The sequence below is a fragment of the Micrasema longulum genome, unplaced genomic scaffold (genome assembly GCF_059751315.1).
Source record: "Micrasema longulum isolate JH-2025_06_02 unplaced genomic scaffold, ASM5975131v1 h1tg001467l, whole genome shotgun sequence".
NCBI lineage: Eukaryota > Metazoa > Arthropoda > Insecta > Trichoptera > Brachycentridae > Micrasema > Micrasema longulum.
The window spans coordinates 247,407-266,839 of record NW_028278653.1 but is presented as its reverse complement, the minus strand read 5'-3'; the positions used below and the strand labels follow the sequence as shown (position 1 = coordinate 266,839).

The 19,433-nt window shown below is 33.3% G+C and overlaps 2 protein-coding genes across 2 annotated transcripts in view; both read left to right on the top strand.

The window, feature by feature from the left end:
• Positions 1-913, top strand: part of LOC148275291 (glutathione S-transferase 1-like) — a 29,636-nt gene extending 28,723 nt beyond the window's left edge. The window contains exon 5 of the mRNA XM_088235925.1: positions 728-913. Coding sequence (XP_088092051.1) covers positions 728-913 — 186 coding nt within the window. The remainder of the gene's footprint in view (positions 1-727) is intronic.
• Positions 914-3,186: 2,273 nt separating this feature from the next.
• LOC148275290 (chitin deacetylase 8-like) lies at positions 3,187-13,617 on the top strand. The gene is made up of 6 exons (XM_088235924.1): positions 3,187-3,330; positions 4,253-4,565; positions 4,942-5,209; positions 9,151-9,337; positions 11,469-11,603; positions 13,245-13,617. Exons 1-6 carry the CDS (start codon positions 3,187-3,189, stop codon positions 13,320-13,322), a joined length of 1,125 nt encoding a protein of 374 aa, XP_088092050.1. The 3' UTR covers positions 13,323-13,617.
• Positions 13,618-19,433: the final 5,816 nt, after the last annotated feature.

The window sequence follows — 19,433 nt, the reverse complement described above, 5'->3', positions numbered from 1 at the left end:
TTTGGTACATTGAAAAAGTCCTACGAAAAAAAGCATTTTTAACATACGATGTTTTACTTATTGGTACATGAAACAGGTGGTACCGTCTACAAATCCTGGCTGGCACATGTATTGTTATTAAACCAAGCAGCTCTGTACAGTCAACCATTCCTGTCATAACTTTGTAAAGCAGTAGTTGGTCCGAACACACTCTGCGGTATTGTAGAGAAATGATTCCATGGAAGGTGGAGGCAGTGAGAGTAGATACATAAGAAATACCGGTTTTGTATTTAAGGTACTTTATAAATTCGTTTTGAATATTTTCTATTCTACTTATATATATGGCATACTGGGGATTCCATATCTGAGAGGCGTATTCCAAATGGCTTCTGACAAATGTGTAATATAATGGAATAAGGGCCTTTGGATTATCGAAGTGTTTACTCATTCGAATTATAAAACCTAACATGCTCAATGCTTTGGAGGTAATTTTATTGATATGCGATTCAAAAAGTAATTTTGAGTCTAAAACAATCCCAAGATCTTTAATATAAGTAATAAAAAAAAATCTGGCATCATCTTATGTAGCAATATTAATCAATTTTTTTTTTTTTAATTCTCGAAAACCATGCGCAGATAGGATGGAATGTCCTGTCTTACATTTCCAGCTTTTCCTGATAATTATATGTATTTTCACAACTGCCCATCGATGTACTTTGGCAAATTATATGTTTGTCTTTTATTACAGGTAACCCTGGCTGATTTATGCTGCCTGGCCACATTTACTTCTGCCGAGCTGATCGTTCCACTGGACGAGAAGGAGTATCCCTTGACAGGAGATTGGGTGAACCGTATGAAGCAGAATCCTCTGCATCGGCTTTGGAACCAGCCAGGAGTTGACAAGCTCAAAGAGTTTATGAATACCTGGGAGTGAAAATGTTCACAACGAACGAAAATTGAAGACCTTTTTTGAGAGTGTTAAAACCTTAGAGTAATTACCTAATAGAGTCGCCCATATAGAGAAAAACCATTATATGTTTATTGACCACAGAGCTAGTGGTTTTTTAATTTTTTTTTATTTGTTAATAGGCTTTTAAACTAAGCCATTTTTTTAATAAATTTTACATATTGTATTATCAGCGCATTGATTTTTTTAAGTTTTGTGTTTCTGAAATAACTCCGCGTGTGACGTCAGAAGTTCTCTTCCGCTTATTCTCTGTCAGTTCTGCTGATAGTTCGTTTACGGTAAGCAAACCGGATATTTTTAACAGCTTTTTCATCATTGGTTGATTCATATGACGTCGTTCGTCGTTGTGACATCGTTCGAAGTATTCGTTTTTATTTGAATATATTTTATTTTTTTTGTACATTTTCAAAACACTTTGCAGCACTATGCCCTAATTTTTACCGCGCGCAAGAAAACATTATTTATATCAAATTTCCCGTAGGGCTGAAGTTCCTTATTACTCCATTTCTAAAGATGGTATGTCACGTATGTTGCCATGTCATGTGTGTTGTTTAGTGACATATGTAAATGAGTCATCTTTGGAAATAGAAAAAAGACATATTAAAAAGTGACACAGCTAATATTCTCTAACCCAATAAAGGCATATCATATTTTGCCAGTTTGTTAATCTCATCGAGATGAATCTGGCAGGGGCGAACCGTGTATAGAAGCGATTATGCGCAGCTTACCATTATATTTGACTAACCATAATAATGTTTTATTGTAACTTTATTCACAGAAAAACAACTGAATAATTAACATTTTAAATCTTTTCCACCGTTTGTATTTGTATCCTAATATAAATATAAATTTTAATAAAGCGCGCCCAGCGCCTGCGGTGAGCCAAGAAATTAGCCGATTATTCCAGCTTATTTTGTCATACAAATAAGTATACTATATTCTGAATGTCTTAACCCCAGTTCCGGTTTTTTCTCCTAGATTAAACTTGCAGATTACACAAATTATTTTAAGATTCTTGATTTGGAAAACCGTATTTCAAACATTGTTTCTTAAAGACTGTTATTCTTTGAGATGGTACTTTTGACATAAGACCATAATTACTTTCATGCGTCATATTGCAGGACATATAGCGCTCCACGCGGCCGTTTTTAGCACTATTAGTTACTAGAACAATGCGGCCAGTTGACATTTCAATTGAATATCTAATATCGACTGAATTCATAGTGGTATTTATTTTTTAATGAATTATATATTAAAGTCATGGATAATATATCTATTTAATATAATATATGACGAAGTTACATCGTTTGATTTGATTTCATCTATGAGAGTTTTTGTATTACACAGAACCACAGAAAAATATCTATTTATAGTATATATTACTTACATTACATTATGTACCTTCTATCTAGGTAAAAATATATGATATTTTTTTATTGCTTACTTGTAAATAAAATCACCATTCGCTACTGGAATCTAGTAATATATAGGGACAAGTGGTATACCTTTGAAAAAAAAAAATCGTATTTTTTTGTTCGTATGTTAACAAAGATAGACATTATTTTATTTCTGTATCAGATTTATAATTTCATTGCCTAAAGCTCACTAAAATTAAAAATGCTAGGAATGACAAGAATTTTATTTTATAGCGATATATTTTATATTATAGCAAAATAATCCTATTATACGAAGACGTACCATATTTTTTGCCAGATTGTAGATCTCATCATGACGAATCCGGTGATATATTTAACTTAATATGCCTAAAATATGATACAGGTATCATACTACACCATCTTTTCACTTTTAAATGTATAACTTTTTTTAAAGATTTTTTTTATAATAATTTGCAGATGTGCTGTGTATGAACATTTACAATAAATAAATTAACTAATATAACAGTTTTTTGATCAGTTTAATATGCCAAGATATGTTTGTAAAAGACAAAATCAAATAACGACATGCGATAGAAATTTTATTTACAAAGATAATTATACGTACCTAGATAAGACAAAAAACGAAATTACACAAAATAAATGTAAAATGAATGAATTTATTTCGCAACGTACTCGTTTTTAGATACTGGAAAGGTATTTATATAAAATCGAGTGTGCTTAGTATACATAGGTTTTTTTTGGAGTGATTCGATCAGTTTCTTTCATCTGCTCGCACCATATTTGAAGCTCTTTACCTTATTTGAAGCTCGCACTTAAGAAATAAAGGTCCTGGTGCTTCTGGCGATGCTCAGCCTAGGTGCTGTGGCCATGCCGGGGTGGGGAAACAGGCTCGCTAGTAAGTGCGACCCCAAGGAGTGCCTTCTGCCCAACTGCAGGTGTTCTGATCACGATATTCCTGGAGGGTTGAAGCCTGAAGACACGCCTCAGGTAATGAATTAATACCTTAATTAATCTTAATTCATTTTATCTCTACGTAAGAGTAAAGTGCCCAGTGAGAGCTATTTGAATAGCTATCACAAAGGTTGATATGTTATTATTTATTCAATCTTAAATTCATATTAGGTGTGAGCATAAATTGGGTCCGTTTTTTTCCAAATTAGAGTTCACAACAAATTAGTCAATAATTCAAAACATCTTCACCGTACACCGTGCAACTATCGCGGGCCTTTATTCCCTCGATTGAACGCGAACGGAAAGAGGTGTCGAAAATGCTCACTTTCGTCTACTTGAATGGATGAATGCTGAATGCTTTTTTTATAGGAGTTGCATTATTTTTTACCTTGCTTTATAATATACAAGGTTTATATTTTTTTAAAAGAGGATTTTCTGCAGTTAAATTACTTTAAATTTTAGCTTAGTTTTTGGGATTAGGAAGGATATTCTAGAATGGGCTAATTAGGAACTTCTTAGCATTTGCTCATGTGGAGGGGAAACCACTATAAACTCTTCAGAAGAAGCTGGCCTGTTGACAGCAGTCAACAGGCGTTCCACTAGAAGAGTGTTTGGCGTTTTGTTCCCAACAAAGGTTTATTTTACCAATTGCCTGCACAATTTTAACCATGTATAATACTACCTCTCGTGTGAGTTTTTTATTACCCATTACTGATGGTATGTCACGTCGATCTTCACCCAGGCTTCTGCATCGCGCCTCCAGCTGTTGTCTCTGCTGAAAAGGGGACAATGCATCATTAGGTGAGGGACATCATGTTTTACCTAAATGCTAAATGTTACACAGTATGTAAAGTGGCATGATCGATATATGCTCCATTTGGTGTACCGATGCAGTACCCTGTACACCCTCAGTTGTATATAAGGGTATGAAGATGGTGATATTGTGTTTCTTTTTAAGTTCGTGCTGGTAACTTTCGAAGATAGCGTCAACGGCATTAACATGGAGCATTACCGCAAATCCTTATACAATCGCGTGAACCCCAACGGGTGTCCAGCCTCCTCAACCTTCTTCCTCTCTCACGAATACACGGACTACTCTCTGGTGCACGAGCTGCACGCCAACGCCATGGAGATCGGCCTGCACTCCATAACGCACCGCTCCCTTACTGATTACTGGAAGAACGCGTCTCTGGAGACCCTACACCGGGAGTTCGCGGATCAAATCAAGACGATCAACAAATTTGCGCACGTCCCACAAAAAGACATCAAGGGTATGACCACATTTTTAATAGTATTATCTTATTAAAACACATCCTCGGGCATCAGGAACTGGGAAGCAATAGCCAAAACAGGGAGAAGGAAGGTCGTTTCTTTGACAAAAAACACTGAACACTAAAAACTACAAATCTAAAACCCTTTTCAAAAAACAAGGCTTTACCTAAATAGGTTGTGCTTATAATTCAAACAGTATTTTTTGTCGAAAGCTTTTTTTTACCACTTTCGCAGCCTCCTAAGTTATGCCGGCTTACCATGACTTTTTCATTTGCAACGCTACCTTCCAGACTATAAGTTTAATAAACGAAGTGGATTTATTTCATGAATTCACACAAAAAATACATCATTTGAATACGTATTTTTAATTTTCAGGACTTCGTATGCCCTCTCTCCAAATGGCTGGAAACAACCACTTCAATATGATGAAGGAGGCTGGCTTGCTATACGACTTGTCGTGGACTACTCGTCCTGTCGTTGACTCTGGAATGTGGCCCTACACAGTCGACTTCCTGAGCACCCAGGAATGTATCATCCCGCCCTGCCCTGACGAGTCCTTCCCTGGAGTATGGGTGATTCCTATGATCAGCTGGAATGATCAAACTGGCACTATCTGTTCTACGGTAGATGCCTGCTTTAACGTGTAAGTCAGCTGAAACAACCAAGCTTAATTTACCTGTATCATGATAGATGGTTGCTATAGTACGTAAGTCAACTAGAACAACTATATCGAGACTGTTTGGGTCATGGTAGATGCCTGCGTTAACATGTAAGTCAGTTGAAACAACCAAACATAGTATTTTTCTTCTTTTTTTTTATTGAGGAAACATACAGTACAATTACATAGTTTTATAGTATATACAGTTAGAATTAACTCTAATGGGCCACTGAAGTTTCTATAATAGATGTTTTATCATTATATCTTATCTTGATTCTATTAATTAACTATTTTTAGTGCAAAAAAGAAGGGGGAAAAAACATAAATAAAAGTAATAAAAAGGTTATTTTTAAAAGGTTGTGTAACTACTACTAACGTCTTTACATAAATGGAAATATATAACAGTCAGCAGTGGACGTTCAGGACGTCGAGAACCTGATGCCTTGTAAAGTGGCAAGCGTGGTTAAGGCTCTCAGAAGGCATCCGCAGTATGTGGCCCAGCCAACCGTATCGCCTCCGCTTGATGACAGTTGTCATTGGAGTTTGCTGCGTCCGTTCTCTTGTGAATAAAGTCAAACCACAGCACACCCAAGATTCTTCTGAGACACCTATTCTCATAACTCAGTATTTTGCTGTTTTGGGCCCTAGTAAGGTGCCACGATTCTCATCCATAGAAGAGAATATGTTGTTATGCAGGTGTTACGTAGGCGACATTTGGTTTTATTGAGTAAAAATAAGATCTCCAGACAGCCTTGTACGTAATGTATTAGCTTGCCGGCTACCGTAAATGTGTCGTCATTGATAGATTTCAGAGAACTAATGACGTCGTTAACATTTTTTATATGAAATTCCTCATTGCACTTAAGTTTCTTACTATATACGTGACCACCAATCAGTTGAAAGGGATATACAAATGAATATCCCTCTTCGTCCACTATGATTGGTATCAGCATCTCTAGCAAGAATAATAGATGCCGTTATGTTATATGGAACCACAAATCTGACACTATTTGTGCCAAGGCTGATGCTTAAGATACACAAAATGGTAGTGGAGTTATGTGAGGCGGTAAAAATCAACTTAAACAAATAAATTTGTACATGTACATAAACTCATAATATCCTCATAGTATCCATTATTATTTCTAGAAGGGATGCTGGATTACAGCACCCTCGAATCTTGTCGTCAATTTTTTCTTGGGAATCATGTCTATAAGCTGATTTCTGGAAGTATACCTATATCTTAGGTAAAAAGTATTGTACCTATGCGTTTTTTATGAAACACTTTTCTCGTTATGTTCATCCTTTTGGGGATGAAAGGCGAGTTTCTGGCGCCTCCAAACCAGAACCAACTAGCTAAGGGAAGGTAACCCTGACAGAAAAATCTACCAGAGAAGGTAACGGGAAACCACGGTCACCTTTTCCCAGGAATCACTATGGCGAGTACATCCAATAAGCAGTTGTCCTAGGAATCACTATGGCGAGTACATCCAATAAGCAGTTGTCCTGGCTGCGGAGTAGCGCAGACCGAGATGCTTTCGCTATAGTGATCGCCAATGTCAGGGGGACCTGATAAAGCACCACAAGAAGAAGAAGATTAATCCTTTAAAATGTGTTATTATTTAATTTGCTTTTTACATTAATTTTTTTATTGTTTTAATTTTTTTTTTACGTGTTCTATAATTTTTACGCTTAATTTTCGTTTCTAAATCTTGAGTAAAAAGTATTGTATGCGTTCATTAAACCACATATTTATGTTTATATTATAATTTTTGTAAAGAGCATTTTTGCCGTATATGTGAATAAAATAAAATAAAGTGAAATAAAATAAAGTAAAGTAAAATAAAATAGAATAAAATAAAATAAAATAAAATAAAATAAAACAAAATAAAATAAAACAAAATAAAATAAAATAAAATAAAATAAACTAAAATAAAATAAAATAAAATAAAATAAAATAAAATAAAATAAAATAAAATAAAATAAAATAAAATAAAATAAAATAAAATAAAATAAAATAAAATAAAATAAAATAAAATAAAATAAAATAAAATAAAATAAAATAAAATAAAATAAAATAAAATAAAATAAAATAAAATAAAATAAAAGAAAATAAAATAAAATAAAATCAAATAAAATAAAATAAAATAAAATAAAATAAAATTAATGAAATAATCCAAATATTCTAAAAGATGTTGATGATGATGATCAGTTCGAATGTTTTCTGTACATGCTGATATCGGCAGTTTATAAGCTATCTGATTTCTATTCATTAAATTCTAACATATATTTACATTTAGCATTACGTAACAGCTCTTAAAGTAATGCAGAGTATAATTTATCAAATAAATAAACAAATAATTAAACGTAAAAATGTAGTCAAAAATAGACACCACCCCAATTAACACAGTTCAATGTTATTTAGATGAATACCTTCGATTACCACGTTATGAAGTGCATTTGTATGTAAATTTTGATGGATATCTTCAATTTTCATACACGAGTATATTATACTTTATGAAACGATAAATATTGTCATTTGGATCGGAACCTTTGATCATTTGGGTATGAATTTTCCATTTTTAATTATGACGTTCGTTCATATGTAGTTTTGATAAGAATCTTTGATGAAACATCACAACACATGTAGAGCAAAAACTTTCATATTAAAATTCAAACTCGGTTTGTGACTTTGATATGCAATTAATATTTGGCAAAAAAGACAGGAGTGGAATATTTCATGTCTGCTTCTGTCTAATTTTCTGAAAACAAATGCAAATTATCGAATGTCGATATCCTCACCCCTCACTCTATATTAATGTATTTAAATCTTCAACTATACTATACCATACTATACAAAATACCCTGATTGAAAAATAAACAACGGCTGTTCTTCACTAGGGAGGCTTGCATATATATTATAGGCTTACATATTATAGGCTCGCATATTATATTAACCTAAATAAAAGTACATTATGTTATACACATTAAAGGATGAGGAATGTGGAAGGGAGGTTAGGTTTTCTAAGGATAAGGCATTTTTAAAGACATATGTATGCATAGAAAATTATTATAAAGGAAAGTAGAAGGACACAATGGTATATAGTAGACCAGGTGGGAGTGGAAGCGGGAGAGAGTTGTTTATAATTGAATTAGATTCAGTGATCGTTTGAAAGAAGACAACTTTTTATCAAAGAAATCATGACTGGTTTGTTTGTTGGCAAACCTAAGAATTCTGAACATAGGGGAATGAAAACCATAGATAGTTCTATGGTTATCGGTATGAAAGAGTAAGTTTTGTCTGAGGTTTCTAATAAAGATATTTTATTTTATTGAGCTCAGTGGTTCAGTCGCATCAAAGAAATTGTTATAAATTTTAAATAGGACTAGAAAGTCGGATTTATTTCGACGGTCTTGAAGAGAAGGTATATTGGTCTTTGGATAAGCCTAACTTTCCAACCTGGATTTCTTAAAAATCGATGTTGAACTGATACTATATTTTTGGTGTGAACATCACAGTGTGGAGACCAGAAAACAGAGGAATACTCTAGGTGCGGGCGAACTAGGGAACAGAAGATAATTTTAAGAGTATAGATATTTTTGAAGTCAGTTCGACATAAAGTTATGTTTCAGGCGTATCTTGAACGTGGCCAGAAGAGGTGCATTTCTCCACATCTCCACAAACACAAAATAAGACTTGACCAAAAGACTTTTACTACCTCTATATATGTATTACCTCTAATTTAGAGACACTGTTAAAATTTAAAAATAGGATTCTATTCATTTTTTAATTATACATTGATAAAGTAGTAGTAATAGCTCTGAAACCGTGCGGTTATGAAAAAAAAACCTTTTTATATTAATCACATAATGAAAATCTACAAACTTAGTGCTTCAAATAAGTATGTAATATTTTTCTCGTTTTTCAGACCAACTGACAAAGAAGGAATGAAGCAATGGATGATTGGTGAATTCAACAGACATTACAAGGGAAACCGTGCACCGTTTGGCTTTTATGCTCATTCAGCTTGGTTCGATTCAATTGAAGATGAGATCAGATTAACAGCTTTTATAGAGTTTTTGGACTACTTGCAAAAATTAACAGATGTGTTCTTGGTAAGTCTCATAGTCTTGTTTTGGCCTAACGTACTATTGGTAAGGTTTGCTGAACTTAAACTATAAAATTTTAGATTATGTTCTTGGTCTTTTCAATGTTTTCAAACAAAGGCAATATTGACAAGGAATGCCAACATTCCTTCGTTTATGCGAAGATATTTAATATGCTTCCCCAAAGAAAATAATTAATTCGAAATTCGACTTCAGAAAATTATTAAAGAAGAAATTTCAAACAAATAGTTTTATAGTTAACAGCCTTTTCCAGAACAGGTCCTAGTTAAGAGGACCCTAAAATAACAATATTATTTCATATTGAATGATACATCCAACAATAATCGTTATTTATGCGATTATTCTTCCAAATTTCATAGGCAGATCAATAAAACAAATAAAAATTATTGCGAATGATCGTAAGTTTCATGGATTTTTTAATTAATCTTAGACTTATTTCGAATATTGTGCCATTAAATACTAAGATTTTTGTTCATGTATTTTCCGTAAACTTCATCTTGTTTCCAATAGTATTCACCATGCATTTCATAGTTTTGGAGTAGTTGCAGATATTTCCAATATATAGTGTATTTACATATTCGGTTAAATTTTTTTAAAACTGTTTCATTTAAATACCTTTAAATCTAAGTTCTAAGCTGGATGTAGTAAAGTCCATAAGACATATTATGTGAGTTAATCACGGACTTTAAACTGACTTATAACCAGTAGAATATATAGATCGTTTGATAAATAAATCACCGTTGGCTTTGTTAACAGAATAACCGGTGATTTTACCGCACTAATGTTTGCACTATTAAAATTCTTTACAGCTCAATTGTTCGCCCTCTCTTAGAATATTCCTCCGTGGTCTGGTATCCCTTCTAAATGGGCCAAATAAATCACATTGAACCATCTCAACATCGCGTGCTCAGAAAAGTAGCGTCGATGTTTGGCTCAGAGAGAGCTGACTATTTGGATGCTGGTATGGAGTCAGTGTTGAATATCACAGTCCGCAGAACTAACATTGACTCTATTTATGAAACCTACAAATTAAATGGTAAAATTTATACACCATCATAACTGGGACAAATACAAATGAAATCATTGAGAAATAATGAAGTGCTGTTTCTCAATCAGCTTAGAATAAACTATGGCGTCAACGACCCAATCAAGATCAGGATTTATTCTTCGCTACGATTCACTACTTCTACTACGATTCAAACCAACGCTAAATTAATAGTCCGAATCTTGACTTGGCATTGAATGTTTTGTCTAAGCTCTGTTGTTTTGTTTGTCTGTTTCGTGTCTTATACTTGTTATTTCAATTTTATTTTTAAATATAACTGGCTTAAGTTTATAAATTAAGTCAGTACGTAATACAAAAAAACGAACTTCCAACGAACAAATCCAAATGAATAAACCACTTCAATAAATAGTAATTACCGACCGAAATAAAATTTTCAGCTGAAATAAGTTAAAAGTGACTTCGAAACGCCTAAAAAGAGGCTTTTTTTTTTGTTTAACCTTACGATTTCATTGAAAAAGTGTTATTATTTATTTATTTCGAAGCGAATTTACTTAAAAACGTTTTTTTAAATATATTTATTCTGCTTGTGTAAAAAAAGGTTTTAGGCGAATATATTGTTGTGCTATATTAAGTTATAAAGGTGCTAAACATGCTTTATTTCTTTGTTGTTCTCAATATGTGTTATTTTCTACATGTTTATATTATTTATGTCCCGCAATGAGTTGTTGTAACTCCTGGGAATGTAATTCAATGTATTATACTTGTAAAATACTTAGTGTTATATGATTTATAACTAAAATAAAAAATAAATAAATCATATACGAGTATAAGTTCTTCAATATGCACTATAGGAACATTAACTTGTTACCTATAAAGGAATTGCAAAAATATTCATACGAAAGATCTTAGAACTTAATGTCACGAGCCATAAGATGCTCCCGAGTTCAGCCGAGCGTAATTCGACACACTTCGGCCGCGATCGAATATCGTTTTATCGTTTTATTGATCGAAACCAATATTTTGGTTGGTCACTCGTAAATAGATTTATGAAGAGTTGCAAAAATGCAAACGCAATGTAATTTTATTTTTAATTTCTTAATCACTCCTCTTCAGGTGTCGGGAACCGAACTAATTGACTGGGTCAGGAAACCTATTCCAGTGTCAGAGATGAAACCGAACTCGGCAAAGTGCAAGTCGAAATACACTCCGACGTGTGTTCCAAATGTCTGCGAATTAAATATGGGAACAGTAAGTGAAAAGTTTTATATTTTTTCTATACACATCCAACAACGAAGCAATTATTTAAGTTTGAATCAAAAAAGGTTCCTTATTTTTGTGATCTCGTCAAACGGTGCATAAAAAACATAAGATACAACATTGATGTATAAAATGAGGATGTTCTCAGTGGTTTTTTAAATATTTTTTATTTGTTAATAGACTGTTAAACTAAGCCAAATTTTTTTTCAATTTTTATATATCGTATTATCAGCGCTACGATTTTTTAAAGTTTTGTATTTCTGAAATAACTCCGCGTGTGACGTCAGAGGTTCATTTCCGTTTATTCTCATTCCGTTCTTCCCATTGGTCCAGAAGCGACAAGCAGACCGGAAATCTTCCATAGCTCTCAGACCACAGGTTGATTCGTATGAACCAGTGACGTCATTCTAAGTAGTGCGTTTTTATTGAAATATATTTTTTTTTTTTCTGTACATTTTCAAGAAACTTTGAGTACAATTTAATGCTCTAATTTTTACCCCGCGCAAGAAAACATTTTTTGTATCCAATTTCCCGTAGTGCTGAAGTTCCTCATTAGAGTAAGCATAAGCGTTCAAAATATGGTCCCTTAACTTGCGGCCAATGGGGAAATATCACATCAACATCATCATCATCGTTCCCTTTCCGCACCTAATGGTGCATAGGGCACTGCATTGGTACTCCAATCGCAGCGTATCTTGATTATTTTTGTTACATAAAGGTAAGATGATCAGTCTTACGCTTCGGGTACCATTCCAGGGACAATAAATTATTCTAGTGTGAAAACACCCATTTAAATAAATATTTCACATCAACCATGTCGAGAATCGAACCCGAGACCTCTCGCATGGCAGGCTAACGCGCTGACCATTACACCACGAGGCCGACAAATATCACTACCCACGAATACCGATAAAAATATATGAAATGGATTCAGAATAATTAATTGTATTTTAAAAATCAATATGGAAATTGTGGAGAAATGTTTTCATACATAAATGTGAAAAAGAAATTCAATAAAAAGTCGTTGCTAAAAAAACGCGACGTATTTGGCCTTGGTTGTTGTGACGTCAAGATTCGTGATAATGTTCTTAACAAATTTCAATGGCCAGGAACAAAAAACATGAATCGTGACGTATTAAGGGCGTGGCCAATAGAATGACCGTTTTTGCGGGAATTCAAAATTACAAATTTAAAAAAAAATGCTACTTTTTCAATTAGATGAATCTCGCCCGCATAAATAAAGGCTCTTCAACTTTACAAACATCAACATATAAAAAAATTGAAGGAAAATAGATGTTTAAATATGGGCAGAATGGTGAATGTTACACAGCGTGTAAAGTAGGCGCTTAAACCAGCCAATGACAGGTCATAAGCCCTGTAGATGCCTAGACTTCTATATCACCTTCTCTAAAATGTTCTTTATCTCTGTTGTAATATGTTAATATTAACATCTCCCCAAGGAGTTGAATCCAGTCCTTGTCTACAAAAATTTGGACAAACTCAAAACAATGTGAAATTCGGGAATTTAATCCTGTTTTATTTGCTCTAAATTTTACCGACCGTGTGATGGCAAGTTGATCAGTCTTACGCACAAACTGTTTTTCATTTCAACAAATTATTCTGTGATTTCAGCAAACTCGCTGGATGACAATTTGTGAACGAACATGTCCTCAGAACTACCCCTGGCTCTCCAACCCCTTGGGAAATTAAATTTCAGAAAATACATTCATTTCCCATAAATATCAACGATTTTACCAACGCCAATAAAATATTGGTCCTGATTTTGAAAATACTAATTTAGCATTTTATAATACTTTCGACCGCATCCAATGACAGGAATTTGGTTTATTGTGCAAGGATGTAAATCAGTTTAATACAAAATTTTATTTGGTCAAGTATTTTCGTAAAATTCTAGATTTGAACTATTTATATTTATTCATTTAATACTTATTTTCTAAATATTTTATGTGTCATTAAAAAAAGTCTCTTAGATAGTGGTATAAAAGCAAAATAAAATAAAGAAATTTAAATAACGTGACAAGTATTTTTATTCTAATCCACTTTTACTCTGTATTTTACATGCTTTTCTACTCGTTTGCGAGTGATTTAGATTTTTCAGTACTTCTAAGAGCAACTTTGGTTTTTATGCCCCGATGCCGAGAATGTGTAGATTAGTCAATTCATCACACGGCTTGGAATTCTTTGAGATAGATCTTCCGGTTTTTCGTAGATGTCTTCGCGACTAAACAGTGTGGGATGAAGTTGGATTGGCATGGTTTAGCTCGAAGTCTTAGGTCTTTCGTTTTTATGAATATATTGTATATAATTATTGTTTTGCCCTTGTTTGTCTTTGCTAAATAATTCATTAGTTTCTTGCATTTATGTTTCTTCGTGTTACTTTTGTAATTGGCTTAGGCCGTAAATATAATAAATAAATAAATAAATAATAATAATTTTTAAATCACTGAAGCATTTTTGAATAGAGAAGTCAACTGCGCGAAGCAAGTGGCATTTCATTATGAGGATTTGGCCTTCCATCCCTTCATTCTGTAAAGCGATAGTTTCCTCTGAGAGAGCGGTGCTGTCAACTAGCGGCCGCCATGCACCGGCGGATGACGTCATTAAGCAGTTGACTATACAAACCAATGGCGCTGATCTCCTAGCGAGAGTTGATAGTGAACAAAATGTCAAACATTAGTACCGCCATTAGTACACATCCTGTGGCACTGTGTGCTATTAGATGACGCCAGAGATGAGATGCTGAATGGTCTGACAGGGATCATGCGACCAGCGTGAAATGTGGATCTGATGGCCAACAGTACGAATTTTGCACTCTTCCGTCAGTTTGTCCGGACTTGGGTATCGCGTTGGGAGCTCCTCAGATGCGCGGACGCTTAGATGGGTAAAATATGGTGGGACAGGCAACTGTTCCTGTAGGATGCTCATTCAGTTGGGTCTGTGCTTCCTTCCGAACGGAACGCACACGTTCTTTTGTTTTGTCCTGCCCTTACGGGGGTGGTATTCGGATCCTCTGCCTCTGACCACCCAGGGAGTCCTTCTTTATCCAACGTCGTTCTCTTAATGTAAATATCCGTGTTTTTACTTATGTTTTGTGTAAGTTATGTTTGTAATGTTACTATAGTTTTTAAGAAAATGTTTTTGTATATTTGGATACGTTTATTTATGTAAATTATTTGTTAACATATTTTTTTGAATAAAAAAAACAGTGGCATTGAGGGGATCCTGAGGGGTGGGGACGACGTGTTGGCCTCTGTCCATACGTCCTCCTCCCCCCTCCTTAATCTGCATAGAGTTTGTATTCCTTAAGAATATTTATAATAACTTTCCTCTATGCGCAGCTGACAGAGAGTCCCTCAGGACTCTATAACAGCTGCGGGTGGATGGTGGGCTTAAGGGTCTCCCCTCAATTAGTACCGCCATTTGCAGGACGGCCGTCACACGGTGCAATCCAGCCTTCGAACGGTTTTTCTCGTCTAGCGGTGAACACTTTTGCCTGTCAGAGCTATCGAAATGAGAGAAAACCTGATGTAGAACAGTGAAATTTAAGAAATAATGATTAATTTGATGAAAAAAACATGAAACTTTAATATAATGTGAAGAGCAAAACTATAAAAAAAGCCCATTTAAAACTCATTTTGTAGAGAAATATCGGAACAATACTTAAGATATCAGATACGTTATATTATGTAAATAACAAATAAATATAAAAATATTTTTTTTTTTAATATTTGCTACAAAAAAACAGTTTATCATCATCTATTATAATATTGCTTTTCTATTTCAAAACATTGCTTATAATTATAATAATAAAAATACGTATATACGTACCTAGTTTTATTCCACTTTTATTAATACATTTTTACCAATTACCGGGTAAATAAAAATAAATGCACTGCAGCCTTTTACAATAATAATTCCTTAGCTAATTTGTTGGTAAATACTAAAGACAAAAAATATAAGTTTTCCAACTCAGGAACTTACCTTCTTAATTGTAACGACTGTAAAAATACATGCTACGTAGGCCAAACGGGTAGAGCCTTTAAAACACGCATAAAAGAGCACATACAATCATGGTCTAATAATAAAGATAATTTAAATTTTGCCAATCATTTAATAGAAAACAAACATTCCTTCGAATTAAAAAATAATGTAAAAATAATTCACATTGCACCCAAAGGCCATAAACTTGACAAATTAGAAATTCTCGAAATTAATAGATTAAAAAATAAACCCGACGTAGAATTACTTAATAAACAGATAACACATGTGCATTCTCCATTACTTTACCCATTGTAATATAATTTTACTAATGACTTTTTTACCCTTTGTTTTTCAGAAATCATTATTTACAAAACCACACTCACGAAGGATGAGACACCAAAAATAAAATAAAATACTTAAACTCATTAAAATAGCATTATATCAATTCATTAGTTAACCCATAGAAAATTTGTTGATAATGATCCTTAAGATAAAAATAACTTTATTTAATTTACTTACATATAACTTTGAATTATGTATCCTTACCTCTGTTCTGTATAAATACATTTAACTTTTTAATAAAGATACCAGTCTCGAAGATGTCGCGAAAGCGATGAAACCGGTCACTGGATATTCCAAAATTGTGGATTAAAGTATCACTCGTGTTTTATTTATATAATAAATTACCGGGTTTTCAGCGTAACCGACATCGTCAGACTGGTAGGAGACTAAACAGATGTCATTGTTATATACAAGTGCAATCATGATTTTATATAATTATGGAAATAAAAGAGTTTAAATTTAAATAATTTAAGTATAAAGTAATAACAATTGTATGAATTTAAGTTTTGTTTGAATGTATATAATAAAAACAGGTGTAAATTTTATAATTTTATAAAGTTTTATAACGAAAATGTATTTAATTTTTTAAAAACTATAACAGGGGCCACTGGTTGGTAGTTCCATCGACAGCTATGTCCCCCGGCCCGGGGCAATTAAGTGATTCTCTGAAAGCAAAATTTCCGGCAGTTAATTCATATCGATAAGTTTCATTGTTTGTATTTTAATGGATACAATAATGGGGAATGAACGTGTGTTACCTGATCGTTTAATATTATTTTATCGGGGCAATTCTTTAAGTGGTTTATTTCTAAAACTTCAAATTTATCTCATTTTTTACGTTTGTTGCATGTGTGAAGGAATTTAACACTTGTATTTTTATCAAAAACATGATTTGACTCAATAAGGTGGTTTGAAAACGTGGAGTTTTCCGTGTAATTTCTCCAGCTTTAGAAGTGTTCGTTAATCCTTGTTTTTAAAGACTTTCCCGTTTGACTCATGTACTCGGCTTTGCATGAACCGCAGCATAATAAATATGAGCCTGAGTTGGTATCAATTTCCCTTTGATCTTTATTATTAATTAACAATTTGCAAGTGCAGTTAACAAAATGCAGTTCCACTAAGAAATGTCAGTAGAAAAACTCGATATATTCCTTATAATGATATTATTTCTACGTAATTGATTTCTACACAATGACGACTGAAAAATGTAAGAGATCGTGGGCGCTTATTCTAGAGATTTTTTTTTATAAAAGCTGTCACGGCCGCCAGATAAGGCTGTAGTCTGGTAAAACGAACGCAAAATTAGGAAATCGTACGATTTTGCCATTTTAAAACTATTTTTTTTAATCGTGCAATAATAAAAATAAAATAAAACATAAGTTAAATAAAAACAATATTTGTTCAAGGTATATACTAAAATCTACTAAAAAATATACTTAAAAGTTTTATGCAACTAAAATATAATTACTTTTAGACCGGCAGATTACGCCATTTCAAATTTAGACTAAACTTAGGTATCTTGCATCTCAATAAAGACTAATACCCGTATGCAGAGACAAACCTTAAGGAGAGGAAAGTACATCGTATTGTCTTCACCTTCGGGTTATTCTCTGCATTTGAAATTAGAATGTACTTTCCTCACCTTAAGTTTTGTCTCTGCATACGGGTATAAGTATTGAACTAAAATTTGTTGAATAATTTAAAAATAATAAATTGAATATAAAAGTGGCAGAAGCCAAATTTTAATTAACCAGCCCTTACCGAAAACGATTAGGGCTGGTCTGAAGGTCATAAAAAAGTCAATAAGATATTGTTTAAAATTGAATGTTACAACCAGAATTACCTTTTTTTTTTAAAAAAAAATCTATTATTCTGTATAAAAAGGTTTCAACTAAAGTATTTCAATAATTTATTTGTTTTAAGTATTATACCGAAGCATACTTTTAAGTTGAAATAAAGGAAAATGTCACAAAAATGTACGTGATTTAAATTGCTTGTATTTCATTTTAAAATAAAGTAAAAAAAAAATTGGCTTCGGCCACTTTTAAATTTTAGTTCAATACTGAGTTTTTATTGAAATCTCAGATACCTAAGTTTAGTCTAAATTTGAAATGGCGTTATCTGCCGGTCTAAAAGTAATTATATTTTAGTTACATAAAACTTTTAAGTATATTTTTTAACAGAAATACCTTTAACAAATATTGTTTTTATAAAATTTATGTTTTTTTATTATTGCGCGATTAAAAAAAAACATTCGTTTTGAAACAGCAAAATCGTATGATTTCCTAATTTTGCGTTCGTTTTACCAGACTACAGCCATAACGACACCGCTTTCCTGGGAAACCGTAGCTTCAGATGGGCCCCTAACAGGCAGAAAAAAGGTCGGTTGGCCGAAGATGCGGTAAGAAACTGACATAAAAAGGATGCATCCCAACTACTGGAAGGTTGCAGGAGATGGCAGGAGGAGTTGGAGGCCAAAGTTAATTTAGCTTTGAATCGGGTTGTAGTCCCGTAGTCCCGTGGCTAGTGTTGCGGACTCACGGATCAGAATTCCGAGGTTCGAACCCCACTCTACACCAACTTCGTTTCCGTGTTCTTATGGTGAGTTATTTACAACTCTCCGAGTGAGGTTAGATCATTGTCATCGCAGCAATTCTTACTTCGTTTGTAGCTGCCCTGGGCAAAAACTTAATGCTGCAATGGAACTAGTTTCCCAAGTTCTTTAGCCGAGATACGCACCTTCTTGAATATTTATTGAAGAACGCACATATCCTTTTTTTTTAAGAACGCATTTTTAATTTGTAAAATTAAAATAAATAAATAATAATGACAACATTGACGCCCGACGCTCATTTATGTAACTTAACAGAGTTATTGGAAAAACTCATTTTATCATCAGTGGCGCTACAGCCCGCTGTGGGCCCTGGCCTCCCCCAGAATCTGTCTCCATTCTTCCTCCCTGCACCCTGCAGCTCTTCTCCAGTTCGTCAGGCCAATTGCTCTAATGTCACTCTCCACATTATTCAGCCATTCTCATTTTGGTCTGCCTCTGCTTCGTCTGCCTTCCGGAGTGGTTTATTTCTTTAGACATCTCTAGTAAAAAATATGCTGTATTTTATATATTTTTAAATATTTATTTATTTATTTATTCATATTTTTTCGCTTACAAACTATAATTAATAATAAAAATAATGTGACCTCACTGGGGTTTCCCGTGCCGAGGACACTTAACAATTTAGTTATTTTTTTATTACATTTGAGAATAAACAAAGAAGACTCACTTAAAAAACAAACATAAATAACAAATATTCAGACAGTTTTAAAAACAAGGTATTTATATACATCTATATTATTTATATTAAAAAACACACAATGAAAACAACAAAAACCTAACATAAGCCATACAGTTGTGGAGCAGTTGATTCAGCATTGGTATGGGCGAATGAGACAATCCATTTTACTTCTACCTAGCTCCAC

Excerpts from the sequence above, each read along its gene's own strand:
- LOC148275290 (XM_088235924.1), top strand. The coding sequence starts at position 3,187 with ATGCTCAGCCTAGGTGCTGTGGCCATGCCGGGGTGGGGAAACAGGCTC. Across the intron at positions 4,566-4,941 it reads CCCACAAAAAGACATCAAGG|GACTTCGTATGCCCTCTCTC; the intron begins GTATGACCACAT and ends TTTAATTTTCAG. Across the intron at positions 9,338-11,468 it reads AATTAACAGATGTGTTCTTG|GTGTCGGGAACCGAACTAAT; the intron begins GTAAGTCTCATA and ends ACTCCTCTTCAG.